This window comes from Sinocyclocheilus rhinocerous, unplaced genomic scaffold, assembly GCF_001515625.1.
Source record: "Sinocyclocheilus rhinocerous isolate Xijiao unplaced genomic scaffold, SAMN03320098_v1.1 scaffold258, whole genome shotgun sequence".
In the NCBI taxonomy this organism is placed as follows: Eukaryota; Metazoa; Chordata; class Actinopteri; order Cypriniformes; family Cyprinidae; genus Sinocyclocheilus; species Sinocyclocheilus rhinocerous.
The window spans coordinates 1,227,083-1,248,278 of record NW_015634010.1 but is presented as its reverse complement, the minus strand read 5'-3'; the positions used below and the strand labels follow the sequence as shown (position 1 = coordinate 1,248,278).

Genomic DNA, 21,196 nt, shown 5'->3' with positions numbered 1-21,196 from the left:
GCCATTAACCAAAGTCCATTTTCGACATTGAAATAACCATTATTTAATTTAGGCCCATTTTTATAGGTCTGATCTTGATAAATACAACAGACGCAAGTATTACAAACATATTTCTCGGTTTTAAGGGCTGATATAGTCGCCAAAACTGCCAAAAATAGTTTACACCACAGAACCTTTTTTACCATGCAGAATTTTTACTGTTGTTAAAAAAGCAGCTATTTGTAGATCATGTGACACTTTATAGAAGAAAATAAGCTCCAGAAAAGAAAACTGCCCAAACAGCCATTGTAGCTTGAAGTAAAAGAAAACGTTTTGTGATTGTCCAGTGATTACGGTGTATGTATTTATTTGAATAATCTGACTGAATTTAGTGTGAAATTAAGTCAAGCCTGTTTAAAACAAAAATAATAATTGAAAGAACTTAATTGTCAAGGATTGTGGCTATGCGCTAAAAACAGACTCATCTCTCCACCCCCCTCCCCAGTCACCCAATTGCAGTCTGCTCAGTCTTCCTGGTTGTGTGTTTCACTTCCTAGAGCTTGAACTGAGCACAAACAGAGTTTTTGAACATTGCCTTTAGCTCTGTTTTGAGGGATTTTGGGGGGTGTTGACCTTCTGTGCCCGTTTTATGATGCACTCTCTGTCTGCTTAGAATCATCTCCTTCCAAAGGGCTAATAAAAACAATAAATTTTGTGTGATTTGAATATAGCACTGTCTAAATTCCGGTTCTTATGTGTTTTGGGGTCTTCATACTTTGTACATTTCCTCCTTCTGAAGCAAGAATCAAATACACATAACAGCTAAAAATGTGACTCAACAGGAGCAGCAACATTTGCTTGACCAATGACATTAACCCAGTTCAAAACAACAACAAGGCATATCAATGCAGTAAATATTTTTAATTAACATATTTGGCTGTTTCATTACGCATCAGCGTTCAGATTATGTTCTTATTTCATTATCAAATTAGGCACCTGGTTTAATTTACATTTGACACAAAAGTGGAAAAGTGTCCTAAAATAAAGAGACCTAAAATAAGTGTACTTTGAGAGAATTTTAGCAACATACATTTCCAAAATAAAACAAAGATATGCTTGTACATTACAATTATGTCTTTTCTAATATAATAAATAAAAGTAAACAGGGAAATTCATCTCAGAACAGCATTATCATTCATCACGTTTCCTAAACTCAAGCCTGTTTTATAAGGCATGTATGCCCTGCAGAGGTTTGGGGTCAGTAGTCATAGCGTTTGAGCAAGCCAAGAACGATTCCCTTTAAAAGACAAGTGAAGGTGAGGAGTTAATTAATACACACCAGGGCCACAGGCGGTGGCATCTGAATTTCAGACAAAGTCAGTATTTAATGTCCCACTAAGAGACAATCACGTGAAGGATTTCAAGCAAAAACGACATGCATTTAAAAAAAGAGAAAGAGAAGGAAATGGCTCATTTTTGATGATCCTTGCTAAAATTTCCAAGTATCACGATTGCTATTCGGCTGTAAAAATGCTCCCGGAGATTCTGTGCCACTTTGGAGTAAGCAAGCGTGAAAGACAAATTCAGACAAATGCAAAAAGCCAAACGCAAGGCAGAAAGTTCCAGCCATGCATCTGAGTCCACCGCTTTCGTTCATGTGGTAAAGAAAGGCACTGAAAGGATGAGGAAGGAAAGACAGGACAAAGAGAACAAGAGAAAGAAGAACAACAACCCTTAACGGGTAGTATCTTTACCCTTGACATTCCCTTATAAATTAAAAATCCTATTTCAAATAATTACAATTCAGACACGCAAGGTAATATGGCAACACACTCAATATGGGCCATTGAGTTCAGTTCACATTCAATACACAACCTAGAGTGTGATCGCTTGCCTCGTGGGCCCCAGCGTGTCTCACTAATGCCCCTTTGTGGAGGAAGTTTCTCCATCAACTTCATCCAGTCACCTCCAAATGGGTATTTTTATCTGACCGCATTAACAGAAGTACGACTCTGGAACTTCAAATTCACAAGACACAAGCTCTGAGAAAGGAATAACCTCACACCCGCTCTGGGTTCGCATCCTTGCTGACCCTGTGCCTGGGGAAAATCCGCCGTTTCAACATGATCAGCTGAGGGACAGAAAGAAAAGGAAGAGGAAGGAGTGTCAACCAAACCTGTTATGAATGCTGTGGGGCAACGCGTGACAGACACGTGATACACATACAGTATAGAAACAAGATCAACATATGACCAAAACAGGGAAGAAAGAGGAACAAAAGACTAATACCATAAAGACTAATTCTAGAATAAAACAGTATTCAGTTCAGATTCACTATATTATTCTAATTAATAATTCATTACAAATTCTACTTTTTTTTTGTGAATTGATTCAGAAAAGTTTGACAAAGATACATGCATCACTGAACTGATTTTTTTCCACCCACGCCTTATGAAGTGCTATTTAAAAATAAAAATAAATCAATTATTTTTATTAATTTTAAAAAGTACTTTCAACTACTTTTCCGGGTCTTTCAGAAATATATCCATATTTACAAATGTTTAATTGTTTAAACAAATAAACACGTATTTTAATTAATACAAATTTAGCTGAAATGTTTGAAATGGTTAAATGTGAATGGAAAAAAAATTGTGAAGAAAAATTCAAACTGACAAATAAATAGACATATTTAAAGCCATTTCAATGTTTAAAATGATAGTTAAATGCAACAATACAATAGCACACATTAATAAATCATTTATAAATTGGATTAAGAAAAATAAAAGTTTAAAGTTCACTAGACGGTTAGCATGTTAAAGTGGCCAGTGAAATTTAAACTTTAATTTTTCTTAAGCCAATTTGAAAATGATGAAAAAACAATGTGTAAAATGTTTTGAATAAGTATTTATTTGTTAATTCAATCGTACTGATTAGTGATTATAAATACATAATATTTAATGAATATAAACAATTTAAAATATATAATTTTTAATTAACACATTAATGATTGGTTTCATTGCGTTTTAAGTGGCACTTCAAGCCCTTCATAACCCCTAACTAATAACACTTTAAAAAATAAAAATAATGAGAAAAATGAGTGCTGCATATAAGCAGGAATTCCTACAAAAGAAACAGGAAGTGACTATATGAGTTAATGAGGAGACTGTAAATCTGTTCTGAAGATTGTAATTAAGCCTGTTAATGTGCTCGTCTGTCAGAGATGAGCATGCAGCCAAACATGACATGGCTCTACATGCATGTACGGCAGCAGAGGAAGCACCCGCTGATAATGCATCACCTCCATATTTGTACTTCTGGTGAGTGTTCACATTACTGTTCTGTCACTAAGGACAGATGAAGACACATTGGTCCTTAAAAAGGTCACCGTGACCATTAACCTCTCCAAAAGACAGAAACCTGACCCCGCAATTAATAGTGTGACTATTTGCTGCAAGCTGCCTGGTTGATCAATCATCAGGATGATATTTTTGCCTTTACCATTTCCTTAAAAGAACACAGAGGGTTGCTGGTTAAATTTGATATATTAGTTGCTAATGGTAATGAGACTAGCCAGACTCCACCGGACTCAGTGTTTGTTTCTCTCTGTCTGTGTGTGTGTGTGTGTGTGTGTGTGCGTGTGCATGTGTGTGACAAAGTGAAATGAAGAACGAGAGATAGTGGACAATGGATGTATAAGCTGAACCGTACTGACCTGCTCAGCAAAGAACGATATGACAGTGAAGACGACTAACGTCACCAGCACACAGTGGGTCCAGAACTTCAGCTTGTCCCTGTATATTCGCCTGTGAAACAGAAGATCAAGGCTGGTTAGCCCTTTACATGGTAGATGCTATAACTACACAATCTGGATCCAACAAGCATCATTATATATTGACAACCATTCAAAAGTTGTTGTGTACTCTGATAAAAATACACATTTTAGCTGCATTGGTCAATGTTGTAATTTTCTTTTCCTGCTGCTCCAGAGTGAACAGAAATGTTTTGAATAGATCTACAGTTATAGAACTCATTGCAGTTTAACTCCAAAAGTGAAGGAAATTGCAAAGCCCTTTAGGAATATAAATCAAGGTCAAATATCTAATCTAATCTAATCTAATGATCTAATCTATATAATATAATAAAATATACACTACTGTGCAAACATTTGGGGGTTATTTTTAAGTTTTATGCTCACTAAAGCTGCATTTATTTGTTAAAAATTACAGTAAAACCAGAAATATTGTGAGAAACATTTGTTATTATTATTATTATTATTATTATCAATGTTGAAAACAGCTGGTGTTGCTTAATAGTTTTTATAAAACTATTGTTGTGTTGCTTAAAATATATTTGCAACAGAAATCTTTTGTAATCTTTATGATCAATTTTATGCAGCACAGCTCAAATATTGAATACATAATATGTGTTAGAAATATTATTAAAAATAAAAACATACACCATTTCAGAAAATTTGATCTGTAATGACTCCAAAAATGTAAACTATTAAATAAAAAAAATAGCATTTTCCTTGACACCTTTAATACAGTGTACACACCTCAATCATTGTTCAATATAATAATTGAAAATAAGTCTGTATAGACAATTGAAAATATGTCTGTATTGTAATGGTGAGTTCATTCACTGCTGTCAGCATACAAGGGCAGGAATGGTAATGCTGTCTTAACTCTTGCCAGATTCAAAACGGTATATTTATCAAGAGTGTGATTAACAGTTCACAGTGACTCAAGTTTTGTTGTCACGCAGCAGGCTGTCGGAGGTGAGAGTGTGACAAGGTGACATCATCATCTATGAGGAACACAGTCCGTTACCCTTTTGTCACCAGCATGTCTGTGTCTGACAGAGCCAATCTGCAGATACACAGCTGTTAAAATCAGCCTATGGGGTTGCTCGAGCCTAGCAGTACCCAAAAATAACACCCTGCCCCTCGGCCCGGGCAGGTCACACGCCTCTGATAGGGCTTTATGGGGCATCTGGGTGTAACAGAGACCCGCTCTGGCTGGTTGAGCATGAATGGCGAATGCACTAGTCATAATTTCCAGCCTGTAACCATCCAAAGGATCGACAGATACATAAACCCTTCTTCAACCACCTCCCCATTCCCAGAATTCCAGATTGTGTCGACAGCTATCACCCAACTTCACACAGTGATGACAGGAAGGAACGTTTACCAGTATTCACAGGAGTAAAGCAACAGAAACAGGCAATAAATCACACACAACTAAATGTAAACAGACTTGTGAAGCTCATTACAACAAAACCAAATAGATCTCTACACCAATAAACCATTATATTCAGGGACTAATGATTCGAAAAGTTGTGAGACACGTTGTAAATCTTATTGGGTTTAAATACTGCCATTTGAAAGCTTAAAGTTCATTCAAAATGATTGATGAATAAATCAGTGATTCAATTCACTCACTTCATATTGTTCCAAACCCATATGACTTTCCCATATGGGTTTCTTCCATGAAACACAAAAGGAGATATTTTGAACAATGTGCTGGCTGCTCTTTTTCATGCAATAAGTAAGCCTTAAAAAGGCTTAAAGAATTAAATTTTAGTTTGTTCTTTACACAAAGCTATCACATGACATCTGAATTATAGTAAATAACTCATATGGACTAATTTTACGGTGTTTTTGTATCCTCATTGTGGCTTCATAAGCTTGTGTACATTTTATGTACACATGTTAAATTTTAATTTTTCAAAATCAATTTAATTTAATGGTACATTTTTGAGGCTTGAAGTTCTAGTACCCGTTCACTATATGGTCACATTTTTCAAAAACAGTATTTTAGTATTATTTATATGCAATTTTATAGTATTATTTATTACTCTGAAATAGTTTTATTTGTATATTTTCAGTTTTCACTTTAATTTTATAGTTTTTGTAATATTATTTTTATTTTAGTTTTAGAAATTTTAGTTCAACTTTTATTTCAGTTAGTTGCCAAGACTACATTTCCGATTTTCATTTAGTTTTCTTCATCCAAGTTTTATTTTATTTCAGTTTTATTTCAATTAATGAACGTTTTTATTAACAATAACAACACTGCTTCAAAAATATCCTTTTTTTCCGAACTGGTTTGGAAGGTTTGGAAGGTTTGGAACAACATGAGGGTGATTAATGAGGAGTCTTTGGCTACAGTTCAGTTTTTAAGTCAGTGTTTTATGTGGACAGATACTTTTGTTTTCTTTACACTACCATACAGATTAAATAATTCTTTATTTAGGTTTAATGGCTGCTATGCCTTTATTCCAACACTTTTGTTTTTTATTTTTCATGTCGAGATTAGGTCCATTAGTTTCATATTGAACTACTGGGTTTCACTAAACTACTCCTACCAGACTTGGTGTGTTCTGTTCATACTTCAGATTCGGTAATGAAACTTGAGGTATGTACACAGACCTGTTTGACTTGTCTTTGTTAAATGCTTATTTAGGTTTCTGTCTTTTACACAAACATGCACTGCATGACTGTTTGTGACTAAACTCTTACCACTCCTGCAGCTCTGTCATGTGGAGGAAACGGTTTCTGTATTCTCTGGGCAGCTCAAACTGAGAGGGCAATGGGAACATTGACTCATAGAAGTCCCTCAGTACAGCTTTGACTGTGCTGGCATCCTTATGGCTGTGGTCAATATTGTCATTCAAGCAGATAAACTTCCTGTAGGCAAAAAAAAAAAAGTGTATGAGGCTTCCCAAGGTGCGCAAAAAAAAACAGGAACGAAAGTCCCTGAATGTACCTAGGGTTCTTCCTGATGTCATCAAGCTGCCCCACTACATGAGAGACGTTGGTCCGTATCATCTTAAAGGCGATCTCCTCTTCGCCCATAATTTCAAATCTGAAAAGAACAAGAGCTTACATAACTAACCCGGTCTCATAAGAGATGCTGCTGAAGTGTTTGTGGGAACTTAATGAAAATCCTACTTGTATTTATTCTGGTCCTTGAAGGCTTTGTGGATCCTCTCTGTGATGGGATTGCAGTGGATTACTAAACCTTTTGTGACGGGTGGCTGTAGGAACATCAAAACACTGATTTTTTTTAACAGTACCAACAAACGCACAGACAGAAGAGCTGATGATACAAGACGTGCCAACCAAGACAATATTATAGTGTACAGCCTAAAGCTATGCATGGACAAGGTGATGATCACTTAATAAACATTTTGTGAGATTTTATAATCTAATATTTGATTTGTATACTTGTGTTGGAATATTTATTAAGACTTTGAACAGTAGCTCTCACCATGCTGGGGTCATAATAGGCCTCCTGGGTTGGGCTGACAGTATGGAGTTGCGTAAGGTTGGACGGAAGAGTCTTCGAGCAGTTTATAAGCATCTGCTCCAGACTGGTCAAATCCTGTTTAGAGTCAAATAAACAGACATGCCTTTCCTCAACACATGGGTAAGACAGACACTCATGTGGTGTCCCAAAAAAATAAAGTTATACATGCCTTGTGTTCACTTCACAAAACCACTTCCTTACCACATATTTGACTGTCCTGCTTCATTGTTAATCGTTTAATTTCTATTTTTTTTTATTTAATATACATTTAATAATATAAAATAATTAAATCACAATTTACTTTAAATTTATTTAAATTACATTTTAAATGGAAATAAATAAGACTAAATTAAATTAAAATATATTTGACAGCAATTAAAAACAAATAAACTAAATGACATTTTAAATTCAAATAAATTTGAATACATATTAAATTAAACAATTACATTTTAAATAAAATGAGACTACATTTTAAATAAAAATATATTAACTATATCAAATTAAATGTAACTACATTTTAAATTAAATTAGACTGCATTTCAAATGAAAATAAATTAGACATTTACATTAAATTAAACATTTAAAAATAAATTTACATTTGAAAATAAAATAAATTAATCTATATTCACATATTACATTTTAAATTAAATTCTAAATTAAATATTATTTTGAAAAATATTAATTTTTTTATGTAGTAATCAAGTAATTTTCTCTGTACTGTGGTGAGAGGGTGGTGTGTACCTGAAGGCTTAAGGGGAGTTCATGGATTCGTGTGGCCAACGTGCGAATCTCACGATCAGACAGCACGCCAGAGTGGTCTGTGTCAATTTCGTCAAACACTTCAGATATATTGAGCTGCTGCACTGCACTCATCAAGAAGTAGAAATAAGAAAAGGCAAACTGCATGTCCTCTGAGTGACGCACACGGTGGGACGAGGTCTTATCAAACTCCTGAGGGAAGCTGAAGGAGCAAGATATCAAGACAAAAAAAAAAAGAAAGATTAATTCATATTCATTTACTTTTACACTGAAGGAACTTTTGAAGACATCTGAATTTCGGTGGCCAAAATTTTGTTGCATTACTTTAAAATCACTTAGTCAATCTATAGATTAACATTCAACTGGTACATAAGTCTGTGTGTATGTTCTGACTCTTACGTGTCCTGTAGTTCCTGCATGACGAGCCTGTCAATCATGTGAGGCATGTGAGCAGGCACTTTGCGGGAAGTGAAGCCGAATTGAGCATTCAAGAGTCTGTTGACATAGCGGAGTGAATCAGCAAAAGTGTCCCGCAACCTGCGTCCAGTGGCGGTCCCATCAGCTGCATACTGCAGTTCTCTCTGTAGATGCTCCTCTTCCTGTGATGCACAAAAAAGACACATACAAAGATCAATGAATGGGAGAGATTGCAATACTTAATGTGGCAGCAAGAAGTCCTGCCTTTCAGTTACAAGAGACAGTTTTGTTTACTCTAGAACAGTGGTTCTACAGTGAACAGTGGAACTCTATCCATCCATCCATCCATTTATCCATTAAAATATAATTAATATTGATATGAATATTAATAATTTTAATATTGATTAATATTTAATATTAACTTTAACAATTAAAATGCAAAAACAAAATCAAGATATAAAAATATTTTTTCTTTTTCTGCTCAATAACTAGTTTATACATATATATACGCATAAAATATTATTACATTGCTAGAGTTAGAGGGTCAAATAAAGTTGGAAGAGATGTGTTTTTAGTCATTTCTTGAAGATAAATTAATTTCTATTAAAATTAATATTCATCATTAGAAAACTGATTAATGTTTAATACTGACTTTAGTTTAATTAATTTTTTCCCCACATCAAGCATTTTTTTCAAGAAAGTTAATTATAAAACGGATAGTTCCGGTCCTTGATTCTGATTGGCTGAGCCACGTTCGAAGCTGTTGTAAATTACTCTAGAATAGAAAAAGAATAGAGCAAGCTAGTGTTAGAGGACTTTTTTGCTTTTGTTAATTGTATAATAAATTAAAAGAAAACAGAGAATACAAAAAGATTAGAAAGCTAGTTAGTTTTTTTTTTTAAAGAAAACAAGCAGCAAATGCTACAAATATACGCCTTTGTTTACGTTTGTGTGTTGCTCGGCAACCACTGTTGCAACCACAACTGATTCTGAGGAACTACATTGTTTGGTGGAAGAATAATGTTTTTATTAATATCATTACACTTTATTTGCTCTGTTTTATTTTGTTAAACCTTACTACGTATATGGAATAACCGTTTTATAAAAGCAATAAGACCCGTGAAGCCGTGGTTTACAGTAAATTTATAACAGCTAAGGGGATTATAGCTAACAGCTAACAGCTAAGGGGGTTATTTGCGTCGTGCCTAACAACGCCCCTTAACTGTTATAAATTCACTGTACCACGGCTTCTTGGGGCTTATTGCTTTAACATAACATTAACATAACAAACGTGAAAACCTCTGATTTATTTACCTACATCAACACTGCCACTTATTATGTTCCTATTTGTTTGTTGCATTATTATTATTTTTTTTTAATCATTAATTACGTGGATTCATTTTTTACATTTTGGAAAACTATGTGGATTCATTTTTTACATTTCAAAAAGCTGCAGTTTTAAAGGGGTCATGAACTGAAAAATCAAATTTCCCTCGATCTTTCGACATATAAGAGGTCATTGTACTATAAAAACATCCAAGTTTCAGAACTCAAAACTTTCTCGTTAGTCTAAAATCAGCCTATATTGAAGCCAATCTGCCAAAACGACAGGTTGTGGAATGTGCCACTTTATGATGCAATAGTGTGGCTAAACCCCGCCTCCGCTGGAGATCATCAACGCCTGCTTCTGCATCACTGCCTGTTTAGCCCCGCCCACCGATTCGCGCATGTAGTGTAAATAACGAGAGAGGCAAACGCAGGTCTACACAGAAACCAAATGATAAAGATGGCTTCGAAGACAACAAGAGGCTGTGCAAGAGGCTTCTGATCCCAACATTAGGAAAGTGTGGATGAACTTTATTTTTAATGTTCCAGACCGCATCAGTAAGAACTTGGCCTTTGTTCACTTCATTTTACCGTGGATTCGTTTACAAACAAGGCACAATTCGATACGGGATTTTCAGAGATTGAAACTAAAAGACGATGCTGTGCCAACTACATTAGATCCGACAGTAATGTCGCACCACACAAGTGTGAGTAACTGTTTTTATTATGTGGTCACTATTGCTTTGTCTGTTATTAACATAGCAAAAATCTTGATAACATTATAAGTGGACCTCAGAGAACAGTACAAAATAATAAAAAAGGCAGTTCATGGCCCCTTTAACAGGGGTCTGTAGACTTTTAGACCTGCTCCGTGTGTATATACATGGGAGGCCTGCAGTTCAAAAAAGTGAAGAAATCACTGTTACAGAACCATGTCTCACCTCCAGCAGAGCCTGAAAGAACTTCCTCTTCTCCCATGGAAGGAAACCCCGGTCCAAGCTGGAGATGTAATACTGGCGTTTACGACCCACTGGCCGCCCGCGGAGGTGGACTTCGTTTTCTGAATCTCTCTCCTTAGACATGTTTCCCATCAGGGTGCCGAGAAGCTTAGATGCGTGGGGTTTCTCTTTGCCGAACAATCTTGATTGAACCTTCGACGTAACACCATCAATCTGGATTGGGACAAGAGATGGAGCAACAGCTGGCTCCAATTTAGAATTATTATCTCTTTCCTCTTCTTCATTTGCTCTTTTCACCCTTGCTGCTCTTTCGGCCTGATGTTGACTGATTAAAGGAGATTTCTGGTCTTCATTCGAGTGTTTTGCTGGCTTGTTCTGGTCTTGTTTTTCAGAGTTTTTATTGTTTAGTGAAAGCTTAGCTTTGTCTTTGTACGGGCCCAACAGCACTGCTTTGGTCAAATTAAAGCCTTTAATAGTGATGTCACCTAATGATAGCTTCTCGTTCAGTTTCTCTAACTCAAGCTTCACTTCCTCAGGCAAAAGAGATTCATTTAATGCAGGCACCTGCACAATCTCTACACTGCCATGGGCTTTCTCTCTAACTCTCGGGCCTTGTTTTTCTTTGGGAACATTTTCCAACTCAACCACTGGTTCTGGGGTCACTATGTTCGGTCTGGGCTCCTCGTCTTTCTCCCGCACCGGATTGGATATGTTTGATTTGGGGAGCTCTCGGGTATCCACGGCTACAGAGAAAGTCATGGTGAAGTCGTGGTTGTCGGCACCCTGAAAGGTGATGTTGTAGTGGATCTGGGTGGCATTGTGTCCGGGCAGCAGCAGCAGGTGGATGGTCTTCCATTTGTTGGCGACAGAAGTGTGACGGAGCGCTGGGTTATCTGCAACCTGTGCCTCGAACACGCGGTTAGCCAGGCCTGAGAAGCTAAAATACGGTCGGAGCTCTCCCCGAGGCAGGGTGTAAAGCGTCTGGTTCCTCCGGAGGACGACACGGTGCAGTTGGTTGAAATTATCTTAGAAATGCACAAACAAACAGAAAATGTGTTAAATCAATTACTACTAGATTTAATAAGAAATACTCAAGTGGTTCTCAAACAGGGGGACAGGGCCAGGAAATGCTGAGTTCAACATTAAAGTGTCCAGAACAGTACACTGTGAACCCGTCCAGTGCTATTCATTTTAATGAAAAAGATGTGTTTAGGCTCATATGTTTAGCCTTGTGCAAAGTCTATGCACACCTCATCTTTCTTTTGTTCATTTAATTTAGTTCAATTTGTTCTTATCAGGTTTGTGGCTTTGGTGGGGACATAAAACAGCCCATTAAATTTGTTTGCCTGCAATTTTCATGTCATGGGAGGCTTCTTAATGACATTGCACATCACTTTTTAATATTAAAAATGAATTGGACCAATGATGATTCTGAAAGTTCCTAACAGCATTTCTCCAGTCTTTAGTATCACATGATACTTCAGAAATCATTCTAATATGCTGATTTTGTGCTCAAGAAACATTTCCTATTTTTATCAATGTTGAAAACAGTTTTGTGAAAACCATGATACACGTTTTTTCTTTTATGAAAACAGCATTTATTTGAAATAGAAATCTTTAACTATGTAAAATGTCTTAACTGCCACTTTTGATTAATTTAATGCATCTCTTTTGAATAACAGTATTAATTTCTTTAAAAAGGTAGTACTTTACAGTAGTGCATGTATTCATAGATCTTTTGTATGTATGCAGAATTTGCCTTATAAAATGTACATTTTAATTCAAATCTGCATTAGAGGTAGATATGTGGGGGCGTGTTAGAACGAGCCGTTTTAGGGTGGCGTGGCAGAGTCTTAACTTTGATCAAGAATATCTCTTTGGTTTTGAGACTTTAGTCTTTGCAACTTTAGGGATCTTATCTATGCACAATCAGCATATAACACTCCAAAGAGAAAAGAAAACTTGAAATCGCATCATATGACCCCTTTAAGTAACTTGATAAGTTGATCACTTATCAAGCACAAATTGGCTTAGTTTTTACCCGTGTGTGAAACTGCAGTGACGTGTACCTGTGAGATGGCACTAAGGTCCCAGAACAGGTACGCCGGACTGACTGTGAGCTCTTTTCCTTCCAGCGTCAGGTTCTTCTTGGCCTGCTGGGTGAGTTCAGTAAAATCCTGCGCTGTGTTTAGGTGGAGAAGAGCAATACTGGCCTCCGAGTACAGCTGCAACTGAGATATATACATATACAAACAGTCACTCAGCAGCACAGACTACTTCCTATAAGATCACAATATGTAATATGATATATGATTAAGTTAATTAAAACTAGAGGGGAAAAAAAAAAAAAAAAAACCTTTAAACCCTAAATACATACACTAGTGTTCAAACGTTTGGGGTAAGATTTTTTGGTTTGTTTGGTTTTGTAAGAAATTAATTATTTTTATTAAGGATGTATTAAGTTGATCAAAAGTTACAGTAAAAAAAAATATTTAAAAAATGCTGTTCTTTTGTACTTTCTGTTAATCAAAGAATCCTGAAAAAAAATGAAATATCACAGTTTTCACTAAAATATTAAGCAGCACAACTGTTTTCAACATTGATAATAATAAGAAATGTTTATTGAGCAGCAAATCAGCATATTAGAATGATTTCTGAAGGATCATGTGACACTAAAAACTGCTGAAGTAATGGTTGCTGAAAATTGAGCCTTGTCATCACAGGAAAAAAGTTTTAAAATATATTAAAATAGAAAACATTATTTAACATTATTATTGTTTTTACACTATTCATAACTTTTTACACTATTCATAGCCTTTGTAAGCATCAAAAACAAAATCTTATCAACCCTAAAGTTAGAAGTAGAAGCAGATAAAAATGCAACATCAGGACTCCACCAGGGCTTCCCCACGACCTTATGACTTTGGGAAAATAGCTTTTATATTTATTCCCAGCACTGGAGGTGTGAGCAAAGCTTCTTTTTTTTTTTAATGCCTGCTTATCAAAGCCCCACAATTTGTGCCCAGACTTTTCAAATCATTCCCATGGCACTGCTAAACCTACAGTAATAATACACATAGTAAATTGCACAGAACTACTTCTACTCTTTTGGCTGATGTTACTTTCCCCATCATTTCTAACTTCCTCTATCAGAAGGTTCTAGAGACACACAACAGCCATATGACTGCCAGCATGCAGCCAAACTCCAGCGATAATGAGTTTGCTTGTACGATCAGGTTTCCCTCAAAACAAGTTTTATCACTTGTCACAATGCTGTTTACAAGCACAGGGTCCTCATTGTTACCGTTCCCATACCTCCAGTTAATGCCAAATGAAGACTGCAGAGAGTCAAAATAGTTTATCTATCAACAGCATTTACACAGAAAATGTGTTTCCAGGAACGCCATCATCACTGCCATACACTTCAGAAGAAGGCCTTTTCATTCAGGCAGCGACACTGCTGTCATCACATTAATGAAAAACAATCTGCAGAACCCAAATAAATAAGGGGAAAATTGTAGAATTGTGTTTAAACTAAAGGTGCATATTTTATGTACAATTAAGACAACAGACTAAATCAATGTTATATAAGCTTACTTAGTTAATATTTTCTACAACAAACTATTCTGAACCCAAACCCTAAAACAAAAATGTTCGCATATTTATAACCAAGACATTATTTATGAATTGATTTTCCAATTGAGGACATCCCCAAAGGGACAATTTGCCAACTTTAGCTTACTTCTTGTGACAAATTTGTCCCCAACCTATAACCAAGTAGATTCCCCACACACACTTCACTGGCAGTATTTATTGTGTAACAGTGTGTGCATTGGACAGAGGTCAAGGGAGAGCTTTCATCAACATTGCAAACAGGCTAACACACACTATAAATATTAGACATCTCTCAACACTCAACTTCTCTCTCTCTCTTTCTTTTTTTATCTGTTCCTCAGCTTCATCCTTTGCTCTATTACCTTATGTGACCCACATTTGGATCGTAGACACACAATACTAAAGGGAAAAAACCTATAGAAGACTCCTCATCCCTCCTTCAGAAATTCAATAATGAGTAGAACAAGACATGGAAGGAAAGTTGTGGAGCTGTGGAGAGCAAGCATGAACGAAAGCAAGAATGAACAAGAAAGAAGTAAAACTAAATAAGTCAAGCAAGAACACACACACACACATACACACACACAAAACAAGAAACAGCAAAAGGAACAAACAAAAGCTAGAACAAAATTTTGCAAGCAAGATTTAAAAAAAAAAAATCAAAGAACAAACTAAAACAAGCAAAGCTGAACAAAAGCAAGAATGAACAAAAGCAAGAACAAATTTTTTGGAAGCAAGAATAAATGAAAGAAAGCATAGATGAACTCAAAAACAAACAAAATCAGAGAGGAACAAAAGAAACCAAGCAATCTTGAACAAAAGCAAGAACAAATGAAAGCAAACAAAAGTGATTGAAATCAAACTAAATCAAAAGTCAGACAAGAAACAACTAAATCAAGCAAAATCAAACAAAAGAAACATACAAAAGCAAGAACAACCATACGGAATCAAGAATAAATGAAAGTAACCAAGAATGAAAACAAGAACAAACAATACGCAAACAAAATCAAGGAAGAACAAAAACAAGCAAAGATAAACAAAAGCAATCAAAAGGTAATAGTGAAAGAAAACAAAAACAAACAAGAAAAATAAACATAAGAAAGAACAAACAAAAACAAACAAAAGCAAGCAAGTACAAAGCAAAGAAATGAAACAAGCAAACAAATAAAGTATTGTGAGGTACACAGAGCTCTGTGGGGAAATAGTGGAGAGGTAGAGATAGAAGGTCATCTAAACCCTGTTGCCTTTTCCAAGCGCAGGCTGGCGCCGGGCCATTCCAAACAGTTGTTGTACTGTTAACCCCCCCATCAGTCTACTCCAGTGTCACTGTAATACCCTGAGCTCTTATCACATGACCGCAGACATTGGCCTAACCAATGAGATAAACACTGATCCACAACACACAAAACACTGATTATTATTTTATAGATCAATGGATGGGAAATGGCTATGTAGCTTGACACAAGCAATAGTTAAATATGACAAATATAGTAACTTCACTAGGGTTGTTGATGGATAAAGGCCTTAAATTCTCTGCAAGACTCAAACAGCCGTGTATTTCTAATGGATTTTACAATCTTGTGCGCCACCTTGTGGTCATGTCAAACACTGCATTCTACTGATTGTCTTATTTGAGAGTTTTTTTTACCTGTTTGATTTTACTGGTCACCACAGCTGGTAGTTTGACCCTGAGCTGCTCAGTTTCCTTCAGTGATGCTGGGAACCCGCTCAAGTAGGCTAGAGTTTGCATGCGGACCAGCCCCGGAGCCTCTTTATCAGTCGTCTGTCACAGAAACAGATGTTTAGACTCCATGAGTTTCACAAGGATTTTGTTTTAAAACTATTCCTTTGCGTTTCACACAGAGATGATGTATAGTATAGTATAATTTTATTTAATGCCATGTCAGCATCTGGGGCTATTTTCATGGCAAAAACGCAATTACAATAATGCAAATATCACATGAATACAATAAAACCAAGCAAACACAGCAAGTAAGATTTTTTAAATTAACCTGTGATAAAAATTCTAAAACTTTTTCAGGCAAAATCTTACTAAATAAGTCCTTAAGTGAACTAACTTCATAAAAGAGCTTTCTACTTGCATTAAAACGGGGACAGTCCAAAAGAATGTTTAATAGAAAGGGGGGTCTTGCAGAACCAGGGATGATGCAATCCATTATAATGAACTGTGAGTTTCAGATAAGGGGCACCTACAAAATGTACAGTGATGTGGGTTGCCAGGAACATAGCTCAGGAATGCTAATAAAACATTCATCAAAAGGACATTGTAAAAAAAAAAGTTCCTCTTGTTGGTTAAAGTATTTCCGTAGACATCATACAGCAGACATCACAACAAAAAACACAGTTCCCTTTTCTGTGAATGGCTTTGATTCGTAAAGCAGCACGAGTTTTTTGGTTTTGTACTGCGTTTTACTCAAATTTGGGTGTGGGATATTTCTGCTCATGTTCCCACTTTTTAGAAGATGAGGTGACATACAATAAACAAAATGGCAATCCATTGTTTTCACGTTTGTTTTGCAAGTATTTGATGATCAAAATCAGTGTAATTTTAGTATTATTTATATACTATTGTAGTATTTATTAATATTTTGAATTAGCTTTTATTTTTATATTTTCAGTCTTAATTTTAATATACGTTTCAGTCATTTTTAAAGTGATTTTGTCATTTTTATTTGTCTTATTTATTAGCTATTAGCTTTAATTCAATTACATTTTTATTTAAGTTTTAGTATTTTTGGTACTTAAACTTATTTAATTTCAGTTAGCTTCCAATGCAACATTTCTAATTTTTAGAAAAGTTTTTCTAAGTTCAAGTTTTAAGTTTTCATCTAATATTAACTATGTACTGTACATCTCCCTTAGTGCCCCATGTTTCTGTGACGTCATATATCCACATCTTGGTGAAGCTGGAATTGAAAATGTCCAAGTGTCGTTCTGTTACATTTTTGTGAGCATGGAAAGCAGAATTAGTCAATAAGAAGTGTTAGTATAGCAGTTATTTTTCTCACCAGATAACCTCTGCTGATGGAGTGTGTCAAAGTATCCTTCAAAGCATCTGTATGGGCTTTTTCAGCTGCAACAGGACATAAAACTAATGTTAGACTAACACCGAATCAGTTTTGTCCATGTTAATGGCCAAAAAATGTTGAAGTATATATAAGTTGTATAAAATGTTGAATGTATATCATTCTTAAGAGATTGCTTATAAAATAACATTTATTAATTATACATTTATATTAAATAAATAATTATAATTATATTATATTCCCAATTTCCGTTTAATGTGAGACAGTATATGAGTCTACTCTATACAGTATGTAGAATCATACTCTATAAAAGTGAGAAGTAGGTTATAATTGTACCTTCACTATGGGAGTGGAAGAGAAGAACAGACACGCTTGTGGAGGGGTGGAGAGGTTTGGCCACCTGTAAGAGTTGTTTAGCAGTGGAGAATGCTGCTGAAAGTGTTGGCAGCTCCTTCAACGTTATGTTGGCAGGAAGGGATGGATCCAACACCAGCACTGGGCCCATGATGCAGTGGGACAGCAGACATTCTGGCCTATCACAGGGCATACAGACTGAATTAAAGCAATATAAAGCCATTCACTCTATTATTCTGTAGTGCAGCAGTTGCTTTTGACACAGGAAAGCGCTGGTGGCATTAAAAAAACAACTGTGGCTGTGACAAAGGCCCTGCTCGCTATGCAACAGGAAACGTATAAACCACACAATATTCAGTTTGCTTCATGTACTGCAGACACATGAATAGGATGAGAATTAAACCCTTTCGGCTAATTTCTACTTATTTAAAACACTCACCTTCCCTTAGGAGCTTCAGTTATTTCAGATGCATTTTTCCCAAGACGCTCCCTAAAAAAAAAGGAAAATAAAACACTTTTAAACATCATTAAGCAAATTTAGTTCTTCTGTCATTAGCAGTTCATTCAGCACAGCCAGTGGTACCAAATAAAGATAGGTGTGTCCCACCATACTAAACATACTAAAATACAGGCCACAATAGATTCTTAATAGAAACGGCACATACAAATACTATAACTGCATTTTTATTTGATTAAGCTTTGGACAAATCTTTAAAAAAGTGACTTTTAACCATTAATGATGAGATGCTAAAACGTTTGCCCCTCACTCATAATGGACAGGTGTATCATTCAAAATACGTTGTTTTGAATAAAATAACAAAACAAAGTAATAAATAAAACTAAGTCTGATCTAAAGTTAAAAGAAACATTATATTGTTTCATTTATGATTTAATAATCCATTGATCAAATGGTTAATTCCATCAAATATGGAGAATGTTTATGCAGAATGCTTATGCAGAAAATGCAGAATATTTATGCCATGTGTAATTCAAAGTACAACGTTTTGCAAAAATAATAAAATAAATTAATAGTAGTAGTAGTAGTAATAATAATCCTTTTCTAAAGTTAAAAACATTATCATTTATTTATTTATTACTTGTTTTTTTATTTACTTTATGATTTATTAACCCATTAATCAAATGGTTAAATAAATACCATCAAATTCCCACCATGCAGAATGCTGTAAACCATGTGCAATTCAAGATACACTGTTTTAAATTAAATAAAATCAATACTAAAATAAATGAATAATAGTAGTAATAATAATAATAATCATCATCCTGTTCTAAAGTAAAAGACACATTGTAATTTTCAGTTCCTCTTTTATTAACTCATTAATCAAATATTTAAATAAATACCATCAAATTCCCTCCATGCAGAATGTTGTGAACCATGTAATATTCAAAATACATTGTTTTGAATAAACTAAAAATAAAATGAAATTTATAATAAATTTATATAATAAAAATTATGAATAACATTAGTAACAGTAAAAATCCTGTTTAAAAAAAAGAAAAGAAACATTATGATTTATTTTCCTTTATTAATTATTAATCCATTCATCAAGTGGTTAAATAAATACAGACAAATTTCTCCTCAATTCCTGGCTGGGATAAATAAATACTACACTAAAAGTCAGTGTGTGTTTTATGGGTGGGGTACCTCAGGGCCTTCTGTTCTTCTTCCAACTGCTGTCTCACAGCACGAAGATCCTTCAGCAGGCCTGTGTCTGTGCCATTTACCCAGGTGTAAACCACATCAATGGGCATTGGTAGGCAAAGCCTGAAATTATACATTATACGAAGCAAGGAAGGTACGTGATTCCAGAAACATACATATGAAAATGTGTATTTTGTTTTTAAATCATGCATTAAAAAAAATAACAGTAATGACAAATTGATATATGAACTGAATTTTAGTAATTTTCTGATAATAAGCATGAGATAACTGTGCCTCTTAAAGAGAGACACAGGGCTTTATTACTGTTCGTGAATGAAGCAATGATGCTGGTTTCATTGATCTGTTGCTCACCTGGTCTGAAAGGACTTTCCTGCAACATTATCTCTGTAGGAATCAAACAAAACATGGTACTGATCTCGACTCCACTCTACCACAACCTGCAAACCAAACCAAACAAAACCGGCCAGTTAATACACAACACCAAACCCTCACTAAAAAAGTTTGATTTGCAACCTCTATGCAGCAGGTCAGAGTCAGATTGCACAATCAGCTTTGATCAGTAATCAGTGATTGACACAGAATGCAAAGATAAGAGGATACATGCATGGCCTAAACGCGAATCTCTTGAAGATAGAATACTTCTGTCGGATGTATTTTATCCTACTTGGTGTACATACCTCTCCAAACTGAAAAGCAGACACTATCATGAGGACTAGTCCTCCGAAGCACAGGTACAGTCCATAGCGATGAGACAGACAGGTGTATGTCTGCCGCTGCAGCAGTTTCAGAACCGAATTAATTATCAACATGACTCTCCCCAGCCATCAACATCTCTTCCTCCATAAACAATTAATGAGGACACCTGTTTCCTTCGGTGAAATTAAAAATAGCTTCATTACACCAAAACATACAATCACATGATCGCATGCTCAACAATCAAACGCTGTAGTTCCTCATTGGTAGTGATCAGGTGATGAAACGACGCGCAATTCGTGTAGATCTATGCACATGACAGACTCGCTGCCGCCCTCTATTGATTAGGAGGACGACCACTTTATAAATGAAAACAATACATTTAAATGACATTATGACTTAAATATGATATAACTTACATAAATTAAATGTATAATTTCATTTATGTCATTTAAAAACGTCTGCCATTTAAATGAATATTTAGATATGTAAAATAGTTTTTGTGACTTAATAGAAATTGATAGAACTTTATAGAACCATGTATGTGCATACATATGCAATATATAATAATGACTAAATAGAAATGTATCTCACCATCAAAGAGAATGCTTATTTAACATAGGCCTACCATTTAATATTTAATACAAACATATTATTTAAAAACTATAAAGTCTAAAAAAAGTTTTTTTTTTTTTAAATGAAGAAATATTTACATTTATAAAACTGTTTAAAATTGTGTGTGTTGTGCTGTGAACAGAAAGTATGTTGAAATCAGTATTCGATGCAGGGAGCAGGACAAACTAGATGTCCTTAAAGAAGATATAATATAATATAATATAATAATGTGTATATTAAAGTGTAATATGTATTTTTTATTTAATATAAATATATATAATATATATACTGCAACAATGATAACACCCTGCAATTTTTAATTTTATTGAAATTTTTTTTTTAAATACTACTAATAATATTTTTTTAACGCAAAGTCATATTAATGTATTGTAATGGTGAGGCTGCACTTTTATTAATAATTTAATGCTCTTTTTGTTTTCA

At 34.9% G+C, this 21,196-nt stretch overlaps 1 protein-coding gene across 1 annotated transcript; it reads right to left on the bottom strand.

Annotated features, from left to right (window-relative positions):
* Positions 1–6: 6 nt before the first annotated feature.
* On the bottom strand, positions 7–20,459 carry gnptab (N-acetylglucosamine-1-phosphate transferase subunits alpha and beta). Its single transcript, XM_016558769.1, has 17 exons — positions 20,125–20,459; positions 19,799–19,884; positions 19,430–19,549; positions 18,206–18,256; positions 17,749–17,945; positions 17,395–17,459; positions 16,014–16,148; positions 12,792–12,981; positions 10,733–11,775; positions 8,448–8,647; positions 8,031–8,250; positions 7,251–7,364; positions 6,932–7,017; positions 6,747–6,845; positions 6,500–6,667; positions 3,692–3,782; positions 7–2,110 (listed from the first exon to the last, which is right to left on the bottom strand). The coding sequence occupies exons 1-17, from the start codon at positions 20,254–20,256 to the stop codon at positions 2,039–2,041; spliced, it is 3,069 nt and encodes a 1,022-aa protein (XP_016414255.1). The 5' UTR covers positions 20,257–20,459; the 3' UTR covers positions 7–2,038.
* Between the last annotated feature and the right edge of the window lie 737 nt (positions 20,460–21,196).